The sequence below is a fragment of the Haemorhous mexicanus genome, chromosome 31 (genome assembly GCF_027477595.1).
Source record: "Haemorhous mexicanus isolate bHaeMex1 chromosome 31, bHaeMex1.pri, whole genome shotgun sequence".
NCBI classification, from domain to species: domain Eukaryota; kingdom Metazoa; phylum Chordata; class Aves; order Passeriformes; family Fringillidae; genus Haemorhous; species Haemorhous mexicanus.
The window spans coordinates 3,623,967-3,645,692 of NC_082371.1; the positions used below are offsets into that span (position 1 = coordinate 3,623,967).

The following is a 21,726-nucleotide window of genomic DNA, read 5'->3' on the forward strand; positions in this document are numbered from 1 at the left end:
CCCCCCAGTGCCCGTTTTGGGGTTTTCCCAGCCCCCCAGTGCCCGTTGTGGGGTGGTCCCAGCCCCCCAGTGCCCATTTTGGGGCGGTCCCAGCCCCCCAGTGCCCGTTTTGGGGTTTTCCCAGCCCCCCAGTGCCCATTTTGGGGCGGTCCCAGCCCCCCAGTGCCCATTTTGGGGCGGTCCCAGCCCCCAAGTGCCCATTTTGGGGCGGTCCCAGCCCCCCAGTGCCCGTTGTGGGGTGCAGACCGTGCAGGTGGTGAGCAGCCAGCCGATGATGGCCCAGCGGGGCAGGATGTCGGAGCTCAGCACCTCGTTGGACGGGTGCACCACGCCGCAGATGTAACGGATCAGGTCACAGCGCAGGGACTGGCTGTCAGGGGTGGACAGGTACTGCCGCTGGAACCAGTCCTGGTAGCGCTTCTGCTGCCCAAACCGCACCTGGGGACAGGGATGGGGACAGGGATGGGACATGGGACACGGCTGGGGACACAGCTGGGGACATGGGACACGGCTGGGGACAGGCACAAGGACATGGGACATGGCTGGGGACACAGCTGGGGACAGGGGACACAGCTGGGGACAGGGACTGGCTGTCCGGGGTGGACAGGTACTGCCGCTGGAACCAGTCCTGGTAGCGCTTCTGCTGCCCAAACCTCACCTGGGGACAGGGACAGGGACATGGGACAGGGCTGGGGACAGGGCTGGGGACAGGGACTGGCTGTCCGGGGTGGACAGGTACTGCCGCTGGAACCAGTCCTGGTAGCACTTCTGCTGCCCAAACCGCACCTGGGGACAGGCACAGGGACATGGGACAGGGACAGGGACATGGGACACAGCTGGGGACACAGCTGGGGACATGGGACAGGGCTGGGGACAGGCACAGGGACATGGGACAGGGGACAGGGACAGGGGACATGGCTGGGGACAGGGACTGGCTGTCAGGGGTGGACAGGTACTGCCGCTGGAACCAGTCCTGGTAGCGCTTCTGCTGCCCAAACCGCACCTGGGGACAGGCACAGGGACATGGGACACGGCTGGGGACACGGCTGGGGACAGGGGACACAGCTGGGGACAGGGGACATGGCTGGGGACAGGCACAGGGACATGGGACAGGGACAGGGGACAGGCACAGGGACAGGGGACACAGCTGGGGACAGGCACAGGGACATGGGACAGGGCTGGGGACACAGGACAGGGCTGGCACTGGGGACACTCAGGACACTGAGGGACACAGGACAGGGCTGGCATCGGGGCCACGCAGGATCCTGAGCCGGGGGGGGGATTTGGGAGGGAATTCATCGGGAATTTGGGATGGAAGCCATCGGGAATTTGGGAATCCAGGGGGGATTTGGGAATCCAGGTGGGATTCAGGATGGAATCCAGGTGAGATTTGGGAATCCAGGTGGAATTCAGGAATCCAGGTGGAATTCAGGACAGAACCCATCAGGAGTTTGGGATGGAACCCATCGGGAATTTGGGAATCCAGATGGGATTTGGGAATCCAGGGGGGACTTGGGAATCCGGGGGAGAATTTGGGAATCCAGGTGGGATTTGGGAATCCAGGTGGGATTGAGGACAGAACCCATTGGGAATTTGGGATGGAATCCAGGGCGGGGTTGGGAAGGAACCCAGGTGATTTTGGGACAGAACCCATCAGGAATTTGGGAATCCAGGTGGGATTTGGGAATCCAGATGGGATTTGGGAACCCAGGTGGGATTTGGGATGGAACACAGATGGAATTCGGGAACCCAGGTGGGATTTGGGACAGAACCCATCAGGAATTTGGGAATCCATCAGGAATTTGGGAATCCAGGTGGGATTTGGGAACCCATGTGGGATTTGGGAATCCAGGTGGGATTTGGGAACCCAGGGGGAATTTGGGATGGAACCCAGGTGGGATTTGGGAATCCAGGTGGGATTTGGGACAGAATCCATCAGGAATTTGGGAACCCAGGTGGGGTTTGGGAACCCAGGTGGGATTTGGGAATCCAGGTGGGGTTTGGGAACCCAGGTGGGGTTTGGGAACCCAGGTGGGGTTTTACCCTGGAGGTCATGAAGAGCAGCTTGGTCTCCATGTCCGGGGTCAGGCGACACGCCAGGAACTTGCGGGAGGTCCTGGACTGCAGCAGCTGCAGCACACCTGGAATTTGGGGGGAAAAGGCCCAAAAATGTCCTGAGGGCTTCTCTGAGCAGCATCTGGGGGGTTAAGTGCTCCTTAAATTTTCCTTCAATTTTCCTTGAATTTTCCTTAAATTTTCCTCAAGTTTTCCTCAAATTTTCCTCAAAGTTTCCTCTAATTTTCCTTGAATTTTCCTTAAATTTTCCTCAAGTTTTCCTTAAATTTTCTTTAAGTTTTCCTTAAATTTTCCTTAAATTTTCCTCAAGTTTTCCTCAAATTTTCCTCAAATTTTCCTTAAATTTTCCTCAAATTTTCCCCAAGTTTTCCCCAAGAGGTTTTTGCTCTCTGTAAAACATTTCACGAAAGCAATCAGGTTTGGTTTTTTTTTTGTTCTCTTCTTTTTTTTAGTCAATTACTTAGGCCAGACCTAAATCACCTAAAATTTAAGGTGAAGTTCTTTAAAGTTTCAGGTGGAATTCTTTAAAATTTAAGGTGAAGTTCTTTAAAGTTTCAGGTGGAATTCTTCAAAGTTTAAGGCGAAGTTGTTGAAGCCCCTGAGCTGCAATTTTCACCTAATTAAAGCAAGAAACTCCTAATTTTCAACTAATTAAAGGAAGAAACTCCTAATTTTCAACTAATTAAAGGAAGAAACTCCTCAGCTCCTTCCCTTTTTGAGGAAACAAAAGAGGGTTTTGTCACTCTGCCAAAAAAATCGCTTTGGAAAACCCCTGGGAAAGAGAATTGGGGAATCCCTGGGAGAGCAGAATTGGGGAATTCCTGGGAGAGCAGAATTGGGGAATCCCTGGGAAAGCCCAGAATTGGGGAATCCCTGGGAAAGCAGAATTGGGGAATCTCTGGGAGAGCAGAATTGGGGAATCTCTGGGAGAGCAGAACTGGGGAATCCCTGGGAGAGCCCAGAACTGGGGAATCCTTGGGAGAGCAGAATTGGGGAATCCCTGGGAAAGGAGAATTGGGGAACCCCTGGGAGAGCAGAATTGGGGAATCTCTGGGAAAGCAGAATTGGGGAATCCCTGGAGAGGAGAATTGGGGAATCCCTGGGAGAGGAGAATTGGGGAATCCCTGGGAAAGAGAATTGGGGAATCCCTGGGAGAGCAGAATTGGGGAATCTCTGGGAGAGCCCAGAACTGGGGAATTCCTGGGAAAGCAGAATTGGGGAATTCCTGGGAAAGAGAATTGGGGAATTCCTGGGAGAGCAGAATTGGGGAATTCCTGGGAGAGCAGAATTGGGGAATTCCTGGGAGAGCAGAATTGGGGAATCCCTGGGAGAGCAGAATTGGGGAATCTCTGGGAGAGCAGAATTGGGGAATTCCTGGGAGAGCAGAATTGGGGAATCCCTGGGAAAGCAGAATTGGGGAATCCCTGGAGAGCAGAACTGGGGAACCCCTGAGAGAGCCCAGGACTGGGGAATTCCTGGGAAAGCAGAACTGGGGAATTCCTGGGAAAGCCCAGGACTGGGGAAGCCCTGGAACGGGGGTGCTGCAGGCTGTACCTGTGAACTGGGGGCTGAGCACCTGCGGGTTGTGCAGGATGTCCTTCCAGAGCTGCTCGAACTCGGGGATCCGAGCCACGTTCTGCAGCAGGCGCACCAGGTCCCGGCCGATCATGAAACAGTCCATGAACTGGGAAAGGGAGGAATCATGGGAGATAACCCATGGGAATCCCATGGAAATCCCATGGAACAATCCAGGAAAATCTCATTAAGCAATCCATGAACTGGGAGAGGGGGGAGATAATCCATGGGAATCACGGGAGATAATCCATGGGAATCATGGGAAATAATCCATGGGAATCATGGGAGATAATCCATGGGAATCACAGGAGATAATCCATGGGAATCCCATGGAAATCCCATGGAACAACCCATGGAACAATCCAGGAAAATCTCATGGAACAATCCATGAAAATCCCATGGAACAACCCAGGAATATCCGATGGAACAACCCAGGAAAATCCCACGGAACAACCCAGGAAAATCCCGGGAGATAATCCATGGAAATCCCATGGAACAACCCAGGAAAATCCCATGAAAATCCCATGGAACAACCCAGGAAAATCCAATGGAACAACCCATGAAAATCCCAGGAAAATCCCATGAAACAATCCATGAAAATCCCATGGAACCATCCATGAAAATCCCATGGAACCATCCATGAAAATCCCATGGAACCATCCATGAAAATCCCATGGAACCATCCATGAAAATCCCATGGAACCATCCATGAACTGGGAAAAGGGAGGGAAAATCCCGCTCAGAGCAGGGGGGGAGCAGGGAAGGCAGAGCTCTCCCCCCTCCCCCTCCCCCTCCCGGGCTGGGGGTGACAGGCAGGGAAGGCCAGCAGCTATTCTGGAACATTCTCCCTCCCAAAGCAAACACTCAAATCCCATAAATCCCATAAATCTGCCACGTTCCCCCCAGGAATGCAGCCGGATCCTGGCGGGGCTGGAGCTGGGGGAGGATTTGGGACAGATCCCAGCTCCGGGGGCTCTGCTGCTCCAGGCAGAGCCAAACCAGGCCTGGAGCTGCTGCCCCACCCCAGACTGGGGCACTCCTGCCCTGCCCAGGGAACAGGATCCCACCTGCTCCGGGGGCAGGGACACGCAGCATCCCAATCCCAATCCCAATCCCATCCCAATCCCAATCCCATTCCCATTCCCACCCCAATCCCAATCCCAATCCCAATCCCATTCCCATTCCCAAACCCAGCCCAGGCACTCACCCTCTCCCTGAGCAGGGAGATGCAGGATCCCATTCCCATTCCAATCCCATTCCTATTTCCAATCTCATCCCAATTCCACCCCAACCCCATTCCCACCCCAATCCCAATCCCAATCCCAGCCCAGGCACTCACCCTCTCCCTGAGCAAGGGGATGCAGGGTCCCAATCCCATTCCAATCCCAATCCCACTCACCCTCTCCCTCAGCAGGCACACACAGAACTCCAATCTCATTCCCAATCCCACCCCAATCCCAACCCCATCCCAATCCCAATCCCAATCCCACCCCAATCCCACTCACCCTCTCCCTCAGCAGGCATACACAGAACTCCAATTTCATTCCCAATCCCATCCCAATTCCAATTCCACCCCAATCCCAATCCCATCCCAATCCCAATCCCAATCCCACCCCAATCCCAATCCCAATCCCATTCCAATCCCAATCCCACTCACCCTCTCCCTCAGCAGGCACACACAGAACTCCAATTTCATTCCCAATCCCAATCCCAATCCCACTCCAATCCCAATCCCAATCCCAATCCCATCCCAATCCCACTCACCCTCTCCCTCAGCAGGCATACACAGAACTCCAATTTCATTCCCAATACCATCCCAATTCCAATTCCACCCCAATCCCAATCCCATCCCAATCCCACTCACCCTCTCCCTCAGCAGGCACACACAGAACTCCAATCCCAATCCCAATCCCATCCCAATCCCAATCCCACCCCAATCCCAATCCCACTCACCCTCTCCCTCAGCAGGCACACACAGAACTCCAATTTCATTCCCAATCCCATCCCAATTCCAATTCCACCCCAATCCCAATCCCATCCCAATCCCAATTCCACCCCAATCCCAACCCCATCCCAATCCCAATTCCAATCCCACCCCAATCCCAATCCCAATCCCATCCCAATCCCAATCCCACCCCAATCCCAATCCCACTCACCCTCTCCCTCAGCAGGCACACACAGAACTCCAATTTCATTCCCAATCCCAATCCCATCCCAATCCCAATCCCAATCCCACCCCAATCCCAATCCCAATCCCAATCCCATCCCAATCCCAATCCCAATCCCATCCCAATTCCAATTCCACCCCAATCCCAATCCCACCCCAATCCCAATCCCAATCCCAATCCCATCCCAATCCCAATCCCACCCCAATCCCAATCCCACTCCAATCCCACCCCAATCCCAATCCCAATCCCACTCACCCTCTCCCTCAGCAGGCACACACAGAACTCCAATCCCAATCCCAACCCCATCCCAATCCCAATCCCATCCCAACCCCATCCCAATCCCACTCCAATCCCAATCCCAATCCCACCCCAATCAATCCCAATCCCACTCACCCTCTCCCTCAGCAGGCACACACAGAACTCCAATTTCATTCCCAATCCCATCCCAATTCCAATTCCACCCCAATCCCAATCCCATCCCAACCCCATCCCAATCCCAACCCCACTCCAATCCCAATCCCAATCCCACTCCAATCCCAATCCCACCCCAATCCCAATCCCAATCCCACTCACCCTCTCCCTCAGCAGGCACAATCCCAATCCCACCCCAATCCCAATCCCAATCCCACTCACCCTCTCCCTCAGCAGGCACAATCCCAATCCCACCCCAATCCCAATCCCACTCACCCTCTCCCTCAGCAGGCACACACAGAACTCCAATTTCATTCCCAATCCCACCCCAATCCCAATCCCATCCCAATCCCAATCCCAATCCCATCCCAATCCCACCCCAATCCCAATCCCACTCACCCTCTCCCTCAGCAGGCACACACAGAACTCCAATCCCAATCCCAATCCCATCCCAATCCCATCCCAATCCCAATCCCAATCCCACCCCAATCCCAATCCCACCCCAATCCCAATCCCCATCCCACTCACCCTCTCCCTCAGCAGGCACACACAGAACTCCAATCCCAATCCCACCCCAATCCCAATCCCACCCCAATCCCATCCCAATCCCAATCCCACCCCAATCCCACCCCAACCCCAATCCCACCCCAATCCCAATCCCAATCCCACTTACCCTCTCCCTCAGCAGGCACACACAGAACTCCAATCCCAACCCCATCCCAATCCCAATCCCATCCCAATCCCAATCCCACCCCAATCCCAATCCCACCCCAATCCCATCCCAATCCCACTCACCCTCTCCCTCAGCAGGCACACACAGAACTCCAATTTCATTCCCAATCCCATCCCAATTCCAATTCCACCCCAATCCCAATCCCATCCCAATCCCAATCCCAATCCCAACCCCACCCCAATCCCATCCCAATCCCACCCCAATCCCAATCCCACCCCAATCCCATCCCAATCCCACTCACCCTCTCCCTCAGCAGGCACACACAGAACTCCACCTCCTTCTGGCGCAGCGCCTGCAGCGCGGCCGTGCCGTGGTGGTCCACGATCAGCCTCAGGTAGGTGTACACGGCCATGGCCACCAGCAGGCTGCTCTTCAGCACCCACTCCCTGAAAAGCCCAAATCCACCCCAAATCAGCCCCGAGGGGGGAGGGAGCTCCAGGGAATTCCAGGGATTGGGGGTGGGGAGGGAACACCGGGAATGGCGCGAGCAGCAAAGGGGAACGGGGTTGGTGTCACCTGGAACCATCAGCCAGGGCACCAGTAAAAGTGATTAAGGCATGAATAAATTAATTAATTGACAGATGTATTAAATGGGGAATGTGTTAATTAATAAAGAATAAAGAAATTAAATGATATCTTTGTGGGATCAGGGGTGGGGAGGGAACACCGGGAATGGCGCCAGCAGCAAAAGGGGGAACGGGGTTGGTGTCACCTGGAACCATCAGCCAGGGCATCAGCAAAGGTGATTAAGGCATTAATAAATTAATAAATTAATTAATTAATAGATGTATTAAATGGGGAATGTGTTAATTAATAAAGAATAAAGAAATTAAATGATATCTTTGTGGGATCAGGGGTGGGGAGGGAACACCGGGAATGGCGCGAGCAGCAAAGGGGGGACGGGGTTGGTGTCACCTGGAACCATCAGCCAGGGCATCAGTAAAAGTGATTAAGGCATGAATAAATTAATTAATTAACAGATGTATTAAATGGGGAATGTGTTAATTAATAAAGAATAAAGAAATTAAATGATATCTTTGTGGGATTGGGGTACGGGAGGGAACACCGGGAATGGCACCAGCAGCAAAGGGGGTTGGTGTCACCTGGAACCATCACCCAGGGCATCAGTAAAAGTGATTAAGGCATGAATAAATTAATTAATTAATAGATGTATTAAATGTGGAATGTGTTAATTAATAAAGATATTAAATTATATCTTTGTGGGATCAGGGAGTGGGAGGGAACACCAGGAATGGGCCAGCAGCAAAAGGGGGGATGGGGTTGGTGTCACCTGGAACCATCAGCAAAGGTGATTAAATAATTAATTAATTTATCAATAAATGTGTTAATTGAGGATTTAATTAATTAATTCAATGTTATTAATTAATAAAGAAATTAAATGATATTTTTGTGGGATCAGGGAGGGGGAGGGAACACCAGGAATGGGCCAGCAGCAAAAGGGGGGACAGGGTTGGTGTCACCTGGAATCATCAGCAAAGTTGATTAAATAATTAATTAATTTATCAATAAATGTGTTAATTGAGGATTTAATTAATTAATTCAATGTTATTAATTAATAAAGATATTAAATGATATCTTTGTGGGATCAGGGAGTGGGAAGGGAACACCGGGAATGGCGCGAGCAGCAAAGGGGGGACGGGGTTGGTGTCACCTGGAACCATCAGCAAAGGTGATTAAATAATTAACATACTTATTAACACATGGATTAATTGGGGAATGTGTTAATTAATAACGATAATAAATGATAAAGAAATTATTTCTTTGTGGGAAGGGAACAGTGGGAATGGGCCAGCAGCAAAAAGGGGGATGGGGTTGGTGTCATCAGTAAAGGTGTTAATTAATAACTGAGAAATGCATTAATTAATAAAGAGAATAAATGATAAAGATATTGAGGATGAAGATAGGATTGATAAACACTGGAAAATGCAGCCCAGCCCTGGAGGGTCCCAGGTGGCTCTGGGAGCTGAATCCCAGGCCAAACAATCCCAGGCCAAACAATCCCAGGCCAAATCCAGCTGGATAAAGGCTGGAGCAGCTCCACGGGACAATCCCAGATTTTAGGGAATTCCCTGCCATTCCCAGCCCTGCCTGGGCAATCCTGAAGCCAGGAATTCCGTGGATCCTCCAGGATGAGCTTCCCAGATGGCCGAGCCTGCAGCAGGAGCTGCCCAAACACAGGAAACTTTTGGGGCAATCAACTCCAGGCTGCTGCTCCCAAAGGAAAACCTCCCCCAGCAGGGCTCAGGAAGTTTGGGAAGGAAACATTCCCGGGATGCTGGGCCCCAGCCACGCCTGCTCCTCAGCCCTGCGGGGGATTTGGGGATGTTCAGCCTTGCTGGGAATTCCTGGGAAGGGCAGGAATGTGCCAGGGGTTACCTCTGCTCTGTCAGGATCTCCAGAACGTTCTCTGCCAGCCAGATGTTCTTGGCGGTCACGTCCCCGCCTGGAAAAAGTCAGGGAGAAACAGCTGGGATGGAGCAGAGGGATTTGGGAGCTGGGATATGGAGCAGGGGGATTTGGGATGGAGCAGGGGGATTTGGGAGCTGGGATGGAGCTGGGGGATTTGGGAGCTGGGATATGGAGCAGGGGGATTTGGGATGGAGCAGGGGGATTTGGGATGGAGCAGGGGGATTTGGGATTTGGGAGCTGGGGGATGGAGCATCCCTCTGCTCCATCCAGCTCCCTTTCCCAGAGCTCCCTTTTCCAGGACTCCCTTTTCTGCCTTTTCCAGGGTTGCTTTCCCAGAGCTCCCTTTTCCATGGATCCCTTTCCCAGAGCTCCCTTTTCCATGGATCCCTTTTCCAGAGCTCCCTTTCCCAGAGCTCCCTTTTCCATGGATCCCTTTTCCATGGATCCCTTTTCCATGGATCCCTTTTCCAGAGCTCCCTTTCCCAGAGCTCCCTTTTCCATGGATCCCTTTCCCAGAGCTCCTTTTCCAGGTCTCCCTTTTCTGCCTTTTCCATGGCTCCCTTTTCCAGACTCCCTTTTCCAGGACTCCCTTTTCCAGACTCCCTTTTCAGGACTCCCTATTCCAGGACTGCTTTTCCAGGACTCCCTTTCCCAGGTCTCCCTTTCCCAGGTCTCCCTTTTCCAGGTCTCCCTTTTCCAGGACTCCCTTTTCAGGACTCCCTTTTCCAGGGCTCCCTTTTCCAGGACTCCCTTTTCCATGGCTCCTTTCCCAGGTCTCCCTTTTCCAGGACTCCTTTTCCAGGACTCCCTTTTCCAGACTCCCTTTTCCAGGTCTCCCTTTTCCAGGTCTCCCTTTTCAGGACTCCCTTTTCAGGACTCCCTTTTCCAGGGCTCCCTTTTCCAGGGCTCCTTTCCCAGGTCTCCCTTTTCCAGGTCTCCCTTTTCCAGAGCTCCCTTTCCCAGAGCTCCCTTTCCCAGGACTGCTTTTCCAGGTCTCCCTTTTCCAGGGCTCCCTTTTCCATGGCTCCTTTCCCAGGTCTCCCTTTTCCAGGGCTCCTTTTCCAGGACTCCCTTTTCAGGACTCCCTTTCCCAGGACTCCCTTTTCCAGGTCTCCCTTTTCCAGGACTGCTTTCCCAGGTCTCCCTTTTCCAGAGCTCCCTTTCCCAGAGCTCCCTTTCCCAGGACTGCTTTTCCAAGTCTCCCTTTTCAGGACTCCCTTTTCCAGGACTCCCTTTTCCAGGACTGCTTTTCCAGGACTCCCTTTTCCAGGACTGCTTTTCCAGGACTGCTTTTCCAGGGCTTCTCCCACTGCTCCTCCCTCGCTCCCAGCACTCCCCACCATCCAGGGGACACGGGGACACAATTCCTGCTCTCCCTGCACGTCAGCCCCGGCCCGGGAACACGGAAGAGGCTCCGGAAAGGCGGGAGCAGGGCTGGGGCTGCCGGGAATTCCCGAGGGATGAGCGGCTCCTCCCTCCTCCCCCCAGGCTGTCCCGGGATCCCGGGGATCCATCCCGGGACAAGGAAGGAGCAATCCCGGAGAGATTCCCTGCCTGGGGGCAGGATCCTGCAGGATCCTGTCGGGATCTGGCTGGGAGCTGTTCCACAGGGATCCCTGCTTGGAGCTGGGAATGATCCCAGGAGGATTCCCAGCTCAGCTCCAGGGGATTCCCAGCTCAGATCCTGAGGATTCCCAGCTCAGCTCCAGGGGATTCCCAGCTCAGATCCAGGGGATTCCCAGCTCAGATCCAGGGGATTCCCAGCTCAGATCCTGAGGATTCCCAGCCCAGATCCTGAGGATTCCCGGCTCAGATCCAGGGGATTCCCAGCTCAGATCCTGAGGATTCCCAGCTCAGGTCCTGAGGATTCCTGGCTCAGATCCTGAGGATTCCCAGCTCAGATCCTGAGGATTCCCAGCTCAGATCCTGAGGATTCCCAGCCCAGATCCTGAGGATTCCCAGCTCAGGTCCTGAGGATTCCCAGCTCAGCTCCCAAGGATTCCCAGCCCAGATCCTGAGGATTCCCGGCTCAGCTCCAGGGGATTCCCAGCAATTCCCAGCTCAGATCCTGAGTACTCCCAGCAATTCCTGGCTGAGATCCTGAGGATTCCCAGCCCAGCTCCCAAGGATTCCCAGCTCAGCTCCAGGGGATTCCCAGCTCAGATCCCGAGGATTCCCAGCCCAGCTCCAGGGGATTCCCAGTTCAGATCCTGAGGATTCCCAGCTCATATCCCGGGGATTCCCAGCTCAGGTCCTGAGGATTCCCAGCTCATATCCCGGGGATTCCCAGCTGAGATCCAGGGGATTCCCAGCTGAGATCCAGGGGATTCCCAGCTCAGCTCCAGGGGATTCCCAGCTCAGCTCCAGGGGATTCCCAGCTCAGCTCCAGGGGATTCCCAGCTCAGATCCAGGGGATTCCCAGCCCAGATCCAGGGGATTCCCAGCTCAGCTCCAGGGGATTCCCAGCTCAGCTCCAGGGGATTCCCAGCATTCCCAGCATTCCCACATTCCCACATTCCCAGATTCCCAGACTCCCAGCCCACCTGCAATCTGTTTCATGAAGGTCATGCAGACTCCATCCGCTCCCAGCACGCCGCTCTTCACCAGCTCCCGCAGCAGCCACAGCAGCTGCACGGGGGGAGGGGGGGTCAGGGACCCCTGGGACCCCCCGGGACCCCCAAGGACCCTCAGGGACCCCAATCCCACCCCAGGGACCCCCAGGGATCCCCCAGGACCCCCAGGGACACTCAGGGACCCCAATCCCACCTCAGGACCCCCCAACCCCACCTCAGGGACCCCCAGGGACCCCCAGGGACCCCAACCCCACCCCAGGGACCCCCAGGGACCCTCAGGGACCCCAACCCCACCCCAGGACCCCAATCCCACCTCAGGACCCCTCAGGGACCCCAATCCCACCTCAGGACCCCCCAACCCCACCCCTCAGGGAGGTCCCCGAGCCCTCCCTGCTCCCCCTGCCAGGTGAGCCCAGGTGAGCCCAGGTGAGCCCAGGTGGGACAGGAGAGCCCAGGTGAGCCCAGGTGAGCCCAGGAGAGCCCAGGTGGGACAGGAGAGCCCAGGTGAGCCCAGGTGAGCCCAGGTGAGCCCAGGTGGGACAGGAGAGCCCAGGTGGGACAGGAGAGCCCAGGTGAGCCCAGGTGAGCCCAGGTGAGCCCAGGTGGGACAGGAGAGCCCAGGTGGGACAGGAGAGCCCAGGTGAGCCAGGTGGGACAGGAGAGCCCAGGTGAGCCCAGGTGGGCCAGGAGAGCCCAGGAGAGCCCAGGTGAGCCCAGGTGAGCCCAGGAGAGCCCAGGAGAGCCCAGGTGAGCCCAGGTGGGACAGGTGAACCCAGGTGAGCCCAGGTGAGCCCAGGAGAGCCCAGGTGGGACAGGAGAGCCCAGGTGAGCCCAGGAGAGCCCAGGAGAGCCCAGGTGAGCCCAGGTGAGCCCAGGAGAGCCCAGGTGGGACAGGAGAGCCCAGGTGAGCCCAGGAGAGCCCAGGTGAGCCCAGGTGGGACAGGAGAGCCCAGGTGAGCCCAGGTGAGCCCAGGAGAGCCCAGGTAGGACAGGAGAGCACAGGTGAGCCAGGTGAGCCCAGGTGAGCCCAGGAGAGCCCAGGTGAGCCCAGGAGAGCCCAGGTGAGCCCAGGTGAGCCAGGAGAGCCCAGGTGAGCCCAGGTGAGCCCAGGTGGGACAGGAGAGCCCAGGTGAGCCCAGGTGAGCCCAGGTGAGCCCAGGTAGGACAGGTAGGACAGGAGATGCAGCTGCCAGGGCTCCCCAGGTGCGTCCCTGACCTGGGTCCTGCAGGTGTCCTGCAGCTTCAGGTACTTCTCCATCAGGATGTGGTTGATCTTGTTGAGGACGATGTTCATCCCATCCCTGCTGACCAGCGCCAGGTCCCGGTAGCACTGAGGGGAAAATGGGGAAAAATGGGAATAAAAAGGGGGAAAATGGGGAAAAATGGGAATAAAAAGGGGGAAAATGGGGAAAAATGGGAATAAAAAGGGGAAAAATGGGGAAAAATGGGGAAAAATGGGGAAAATGGGGAAAAATGGGGAAAAAATTGGGGAAAAAGGGGGGGAAATGGGAGGAAAAAAGGGTAAAAAATGGGGGAAAAATGGGGGGAAATGGGGGAAAAGGGAAAAAAAAATGAAAAAAAGGGGAAAAAAGGGGGGAAAATGGGGGGAAATGGGGAAAAAATGGGGGAAAAACGGGGAAAAAGGGGAGAAAGGGGGAAAAAGGGGGGAGAAATGGGGGAAAATGGGGGAAAAATGGGAAAAAAGGGGGAGAATGGGGAAAAAGTGGGAAAAAAAGGGGAAAATGGGGGGAAAATGGGGGAAAAATGGGGGAAAAATGGGGGAAAAGGGGGGAAAACGGGGGGAAAAAGTGAAAAAAGGGGAAAAAAGGGGGAAAAATGGGGGAAAATGGGAAAAGGGGGAAAAAGGGAAAAAATGGGGGGAAAATGGGGGGAAAATGGGGGTAAAAGGGGGGGGAAGGGGGGAAAAGGGGGAAAAAAGAGGAAAAAAGGGGAAAATATGGGAAAAAATGGGGGAAAAATGGGGAAAAATGGGGAAAAAAGGGGGAAGAATGGGGAAAAAGGGGGGAAAAGTGGGGAAAAATGGGGGAAATGTGGAAAAATGGGGGGAAAATGGGGAAAAATGGGGAAAAATGGGGGAAAATGGGGAAAATGGTGAAAAATGGGGAAAAAGGGGGGGAAAGGGGGGAATGGGGGAAAATGGAGAAAAGGGGGGGAAAAGGGGGGAAAAGGGGGGGAAAAGGGGAAAAAAAGTGAAATAAAGGGGAAAAAAAGGGGGAAAAAAAGGGAAACCCACAGGGAAATCCTGGGAAAAATGGGAATAAACCTTCCCCAGGCCATGGAAAGGGAAAAATTCTGGGAATTCCTCCATTCCTGCCCCAGCCCCGAAGCTCCTCCCGGGTTTAATGAAGGCTGTGCAGTGATTAATGGTGTTTAATTAAGGCTGCAGTGATTAATGGAGAGCTGGGAGCAGCCTGGGCTCCCATCCCAGGGATTCCAGCAGCAGGAGGAGGAGGAGGAGGAGGAGGAGGAAGGAGCAGCTGGAGCCAGCTGGGGACTCTGAGGGGGGGGGCTGGGCAGGTCTGGGGGTCCCTGGGGCAGATTTTGGGGTTCCTGGGGCAGATTTGGGGGTCCTGGAGGGGTCCTTGAGCAGGTCTGGGGGTCCCTGGGGCAGATTTGGGGTCCCTGGGGCAGATTTGGGGGTCCTGGAGGGGTCCTTGAGCAGGTTTGGGGGGTCCTGGGGCAGATTTTGGGGGTCCTGGGGCAAAATTTGGGATCCTGGAGGGGTCCTGGGGCAGATTTTGGGGTCTTAGAAGGGTCCCTGGGGCAGATTTGGGGTCCCTGGGGCAGATTTGGGGGTCCTGGAGGTGTCCTGGGGCAGGTTTGGGGGTCCCTGGGGCAAATTTTGGGGTCCTGGGGCAGATTTTGGAGTCCTGGGGCAAATTTTGGGGTCCCTTGGGCAGATTTGGGGGTCCTCGAGAGGTCCCTGGGCAGGTTTGGGGGTCCCTGGGGCAGATTTTGGGGTCCCTGGGGCAGAATTTCGGGTCCTGGAGAGGTCCTGGGGCAAATTTTGGGGTCCTAGGGCAGATTTTGGGGTCTTAGAAGGGTCCCTAGGGCAGATTTGGGGTCCCTTGGGCAGATTTGGGGGTCCTAGAGGGGTTCTGGGGCAGATTTGGGGGGTCCTGGGGCAAATTTTGGGGTCCTGGGGCAGATTTGGGGGGTCCTGTCCCAATTTTTGGGGCAGATTTTGGGGTTCCTGGGGCAGCTTTTTTTGGGAATTTTGATTTTTTTTTTTCCCCCGGCCCAGCAGCTCCTCGCTGCGGGCAGGAAGGGGTTAACAGCAGGACTCAGGAATCCCTTGCTGCCTCCAGCAGGGCCCAATTATCCCAATTATCCCAATTAATTATTCCCCTTGGAGCAGCCAGGGCAGCTCCACGGAGCCCTCCCTTGTCCAGAGAGAACATTCCAGAAGAATCCATGGAAAAGCTGCTGTGGGAAGGGGATCTGAGGGGATCCTGGTGGGAATCAGGGATTTCATTCCCAGATCCCTGAGAAGGACAAAAATCAGATTCCCAGGGAAAAAAAAATGGGATCAAATTCCAGGGAATTCCTGGATTTGGGACTGTCAAGGCTTTTCCTGAGGGAAAATTCCAGAAGAATCCATGGAAAAGCTGCTGTGGGAAGGGGATCTGAAGGGATCCTGGTGGGAATCAGGGATTTCATTCCCAGATCCCTGAGAAGGACAAAAATCAGATTCCCAGGGAAAAAAAAATGGGATCAGATTCCAGGGAATTCCTGGATTTGGGACTGTCAGGGCTTTTCCTGAGGGAAAATTCCAGAAGAATCCATGGAAAAGCTGCTGTGGGAAGGGGATCTGAGGGGATCCTGGTGGGAATCAGGGATTCCACTCCCAGATCCCTGAGAAGGAATCAGATTCCCAGGGGGAAAAAATGGGATCAAATTCCAGGGAATTCCTGGATTTGGGACTGCCATAGCTTTTCCTGAGGGAACATTCCAGAAGAATCCATGGAAAAGCAGCTTTGGGAATGGGATCTGAGGGGATCCTGGTGGGAATCAGGGATTCCATTCCCAGATCTCTGAGAAGGAATCAGATTCCCAGGGGGAAAAAATGGGATCAAATTCCAGGGAATTCCTGGATTTGGGACTGTCAGGGCTTTTCCTGAGGGAAAATTCCAGAAGAATCCATGGAAAAGCAGCTTTGGGAAGGGGATCTGAGGGGATCCTGGTGGGAATCAGGGATTCCATTCCCAGATCCCTGGGGAGGAAAAAAATCAGATTCCCAGGGAAAAAAAAATGGGATCAGATTCCAGGGAATTCCTGGATTTGGGACTGTCAGGGCTTTTCCTGAGGGAAAATTCCAGAAGAATCCATGGAAAAGCTGCTGTGGGAATGGGATCTGAGGGGATCCTGGTGGGAATCAGGGATTCCATTCCCAGATCCCTGAGAAGGACAAAAATCAGATTCCCAGGGGGAAAAAATGGGATCAAATTCCAGGGAATTCCTGGATTTGGGACTGTCAAGGCTTTTCCTGAGGGAAAATTCCAGAAGAATCCATGGAAAAGCTGCTGTGGGAAGGGGATCTGAGGGGATCCTGGTGGGAATCAGGGATTTCATTCCCAAATCCCTGGGGAGGAAAAAAATCAGAATCCCAGGGAAAAAAAAAAGGGATCAGATTCCAGGGAATTCCTGGATTTGGGACTGCCAGGGCTTTTCCAGAGGGAAAATTCCAGAAGAATCCATGGAAAAGCAGCTTTGGGAATGGGATCTGAAGGGATCCTGGTGGGAATCAGGGATTTCATTCCCAAATTCCTGGGGACAAAAAAAATCAGATTCCCAGGGAAAAAAAAAATGGGATCAAATTCCAGGGAATTCCTGGATTTGGGACTGTCAGAGCTTTTCCAGAGGGAACATTCCAGAAGAATCCATGGAAAAGCTGCTGTGGGAAGGGGATCTGAGGGGATCCTGGTGGGAATCAGGGATTCCATTCCCAAATTCCTGGGGAGGATTCCTGGGAATGCTGAAAAAATTGGGATTGCCACCAGGAGCAGGAAAATTGCCAGGAAAAAAATGGGATGGAATTCCAGGAGGATTCTGCCCCCAGAGCTGATCCAGGGGGTGGAATTCTCTGGAATTCTCTGATCCAGGGGTGGAATTCTCTGGAATTCCCTGATCCAGGGGGTGGAATTCTCTGGAATTCCCAATTTTCCTGCTCCAGGTGAGGAATTCCAGGAGAAAATCCCACTCTCAAATTAAAAAAAAAAATGGGAAAAAGCTTTAGGAAAAAAATCAGGATTTCCCTCCCAAGGTCCAAACCCAAGGAATTGCTGGGATGAGGAGGGAGCCTGACTGGATTCTGGAATGTTCTGGAATGTTCCGGGGAATTCCAGCCGGGGAAACGCCCAAATTCCACCCAAATCCCTCCAAATTTCCTGAAATTCTGCCCAAATCCTCCCCAATTCCGCCAAATTTCCCCCAAATCCCCTCAATTTTCCACAAATTCGCCCAGATTCCCCCAAATTCTGCCCAAATTCCCCCAAATTTCACCAAATTCTCCTAAATTCCCCCAGATTTCCCCCAAATTTCTGCCCAAATTCTCCCCAAATTTCCTCCAAATCTCCCCAAATTCCCCCAAATTTCCATAAATTCCTCCAAATTCCCCCAAACTCTTCCACATTTCCTCAAATTCTCCCAAATTCTGCCCAAATTCCCCCAAATTTCCATAAATTCCTCCAAATTCCCCCCAAATTCTTCCACATTCCCCCAAATTCTGCCTAAATTTCCCCCAAATCCCCCCAAATCTCCCCAGATTTCCCCAAATTTCCCCAAATTCCGCCAAATTTCCAAATATTTCCCCCAAATTCCTCCAAAATTTCCCCAAATCCCCCCAAATTCTGTCCAAATTCTCCCCAAATTTCCATAAATTCCTCCAAATTCCCCCAAATTTCCCCAAATTCCCCAAAATCTCCCCAAAATCCCCCAAATCCCAGGGTTTCCCAGCCTTCCCTCACCTTCTGTGCCTGGGCTGGCTCGGTCAGGACGAGGGTGAAGAGCCCCAGGCAGATCTCCTCGTGCTGGGGGGTCCCTTTGCAGATCTGGGCAGGGATAAACATCCCCAAGATTCCCAAAAAATCCCCCCCAAAATCCTCAAAATTCCAAAAAAAAAATCCCACAAAAATCCCCACAAAAAATACCACAAAAATTCCCAAAAATTCCAAAAAAATTCTCCAAAATTTCCAAAAAAATCCCACAAAAATCCCCCAAATCCCCCAGAAAATCCTCCAAAAATCCCCAAAAATTCAAAAAAAAATTCCCCAAAATTCCAAAAAAAATCCTCCAAAAATCCCCAAAAATTCAAAAAAATTCCCCCAAATTCCCAAAAAAATCCCACAAAAAAATCCCAAAAATTAAAAAAAAAATTCCCCAAATTCCCAAAAAAATCCCCCCAAAAAATCCCCCCAAATCCCCCAGAAAATCCTCCAAAAATCCCCCAAAATTCCAAAAAAAATTCCCCAAAATTCCCAAAAAAACCTCCCAAAATCCCCCCCAAAATCCCCCAAATTTTCCCCCCCAAAATTCCAAAAAAAACAACCCAAAAATCCCCCCCCAAAATCCCCAAAATTCCAAAAAGAGTCCCCCAAAAATCCAGCAGGAATTCCCAGTCCATTCCCTGTTTGTTCCCAGTCCATTCCCAGTTCAGTCCCAGTCCATTCCCAGTTTGTTCCCAGTCCCCTGATGGAATTCCCAGTTCCCAGTAGGAATTCCATGGATTCCCAGTCCATTCCCAGTTTCCCAGCAGGAATTCCCAGTCCATTCCCAGTCCGTTCCCAGTTCCAGCATGGATTCCATGGATTCCCAGTTTATCCCAGTCCATCCCAGTCCATCCCAGTTCCTCCCAGTCCCTCCTAGTCCATTCCCAGTTTATCCCAGTCCATCCCAACCCATTCCCAGTCCATCCCAGTTTATCCCAGTCCATCCCAGTCCATCCCCAGCCCATCCCCAGTTTATCCCAGTCCATCCCAGTCCCATCCCAGTCCATTCCCAGTTTATCCCAGTCTGTTCCCAGTCCATCCCAGTTTATCCCAGTCTGTTCCCAGTCCATCCCAGTTTATCCCAGTCCATCCCAGTTCATTCCCAGTTTATCCCAGTCCATTCCCAGTCCATCCCAGTTTATCCCAGTCTGTTCCCAGTCCATCCCAGTCCATCCCCAGTCCCTCCCAGCCCATTCCCAGTCCCTCCCAGTCCATTCCCAGTCCCTTTCAGTCCATTCCCAGTCCATCCCAGTTTATCCCAGTCCATTCCCAGTCCCTCCCAGTCCCTCCCAGTCCCTCCCAGTCTCACGTGGGCGTTGAGGGCGTCGTTGGCCTCGCGCTCCGAGAGCCCGCTGGTCAGGGAGGAGACGACGGCGACGCAGCGCTCCAGGCGCTGGGACCGGGAAAACGGGGGAGAAACCGGGAAAAACGGGGAAAACGGGGGGAGAAACGGGGAAAACGGGGGAGAAACCGGGAAAAACGGGGGAGAAACCGGGATAAAACGGGGAAAACGGGAAAAACGGGGGAAAACGGGGGAAAACGGGGGAGAAACCGGGAAAAAACGGGAAAAACGGGGGGGAGAAACGGGGAAAACGGGGGGAGAAACGGGGGGAGAAATGGGGGAAAACGGGAAAAACGGGGGAGAAACGGGGAAAACGGGAAAAAGGGGGGGGAGAAATGGGGAGAAACGGGGGAGAAATGGGGGGAGAAACGGGGGAAAACGGGAAAATGAGAGAAATGGGGGGAGAAACGGGAAAAATGAGAGAAAATGGGGAGAAACGGGGAGAGAAACGGGGAAAAAACGGGAAAAACGGGGGAAAACGGGGAGAAACGGGGAGAAACGGGGGGGAAATGGGGAGAAATGAGAGAAAATGGGGAGAAATGGGGGGAAAAAACGGGAAAAATGGGAAAAACGGGGGGAGAAATGGGGGGAAATGGGGAGAAATGAGAGAAAACAGGGAGAGACGGGGGGGAAAACGGGAAAAAACGGGGAAAACGGGGGGAGAAACGGGGGGGAATAGGGAGAAACGGGGAAATATGGGAAAAATGGGGGAAAATGGGGAGAAATGGGGGGAGAAATGGGAAAAATAGGGAGAAATGAGAGAAAATGGGGAAAAAATGGGGGAAAAACGGGGAGAAATGGGGAAAAACGAGGAAAATGGGGGGAAAATGGGGAGAAACGGGGGGGAAACGGGAAAAACAGGGAGAAATGAGAGAAAACGGGGAGAAACGGGGGGAAAATGGGAAAAATGGGGAGAAATGGGGAGAAATGAGAGAAAATGGGGAGAAACGGGGGGGAAATGGGGGGAAAACGGGAAAAATGGGGGAAAAACGGGGAAAATTGAGAGAAAACGGGGAGAAACGGGGGGAAAATGGGAAAAACGGTGAAAATGAGAGAAAAATAGGTAAAAAACGGGGGGGAAAGGAGGGGAAATGGGAGAAATTGCTCCCAGAATGGCCAAGAAAGGAATTTTGTCCCCTAAAAATGTCCCGGGACATCCCAAAGCTGGGCTGGGGGAAAATCCAGGGAATTTGGGGGAAATTTTGGGGGAATTTGGGGGAATTGGGACCAGGAGCATCCCAGATCTCGGGAAGGCTGGGGCACATCTGGAGGGGATTTGGGGAAATTTTGGGCCAGGAGCATCCCGGAACCGGCCCGGCCCCGCCCCCAGCCCGGTGTGTCCCGGTATCCCGGTGTGTCCCGGTGTGTCCCGGTGTCCCCCTCACCTCCTCCAGCTCATCCTTGGAGTCCAGCAGCGAGCTCACCAGCAGCTTCCCGGCCGCCGCCGCCCCCGCCTTGCCCTTGGCGAGCTCCATGGCCCGGGACGGGCGGCGGGAGGCGGCGGCCGCTGAGGGTCCCCGGTGGGGGGAACGGCGGCGGGAGCGGCCCCGGGGGCACCGCGGGGGTTCCGGTGCGGTTCCGGTGCGGCGGTGCCGGGCCCGGTGCGGGTCTCGGAGCCGCTGCGGGGCTCCCGGGTCGGGCCGGTCCCCGCTGCGGACGGGCCGGGGGAGGCGGCGGAGACCGGAAGTTACCGGAGAGCGACGGAGGCGCTCGGCCGGAAGCGGAAGCGCCGCGCGGGAGGAAGTCCCGCCCCTCCCTCCTCCGCTGGCCAATGGGAGCAGAGGAATGGCTGTGAATGACAGCTGGAGGGGCGGTGCTTGAGGGGCGGTGCATAACGGCGGCTTGGCCAATGGGGAGGAGGGGGCGGGGTTTGTGCCATGAGGAGGCTCCGCCCACCCGCGGGCGCGGGGGAAACCCCGGGAAACCCCCGGGACCCCCGGGACCCCCAAATCACCGGGAACCCCCGAAAAACGGACCGGGAACCCTCCGGGAACCCCAAAATCACCGGGAACCCTTCAAGAACCTTCCAGAAACCCCCCGGGAACCCCCCCCGGGAAACCCCCCGAGAATTCCGGGACCCCCAAAATTAGCGGGAACCCCCGGGAAACTCACCGGGAACCCCAAAATCACCGGGAACCCCTCAGGAACCTTCCAGAAACCCCACGGGAACCTCCACGGGAACGCCCCCGGGAATCCCGAACCCACCAGGAACATCCCGGGAAAAGCACCGGGAACCCACCGGGACCCCCGGGAACCCCGAACCCACCGGGAACCCCCGGGAACCCCCCAGGAACCCCGAACCCACCGGGAACCCCCGGGAACCCCCCGGGAAACCCACCGGGACCTCCGGGAAACCCCCAGGAACCTCTCGGGAACCCCCCCGGGATCCCCGTGGGACCCCCGGGAACCC

At 54.3% G+C, this 21,726-nt stretch overlaps 1 protein-coding gene across 1 annotated transcript in view; it reads right to left on the reverse strand.

Moving 5' to 3' along the window:
• Positions 1-21,031, reverse strand: part of INTS3 (integrator complex subunit 3) — a 46,232-nt gene extending 25,201 nt beyond the window's left edge. The window contains exons 1-10 of the mRNA XM_059870900.1: positions 20,702-21,031; positions 19,284-19,367; positions 17,954-18,037; positions 13,183-13,296; positions 11,937-12,021; positions 9,361-9,427; positions 7,205-7,349; positions 3,631-3,760; positions 2,044-2,141; positions 247-438 (exon numbers count right to left, since the gene is read on the reverse strand). Coding sequence (XP_059726883.1) covers positions 247-438; positions 2,044-2,141; positions 3,631-3,760; positions 7,205-7,349; positions 9,361-9,427; positions 11,937-12,021; positions 13,183-13,296; positions 17,954-18,037; positions 19,284-19,367; positions 20,702-20,791 — 1,089 coding nt within the window. The 5' untranslated portion in view covers positions 20,792-21,031. The remainder of the gene's footprint in view (positions 1-246; positions 439-2,043; positions 2,142-3,630; positions 3,761-7,204; positions 7,350-9,360; positions 9,428-11,936; positions 12,022-13,182; positions 13,297-17,953; positions 18,038-19,283; positions 19,368-20,701) is intronic.
• Positions 21,032-21,726: the final 695 nt, after the last annotated feature.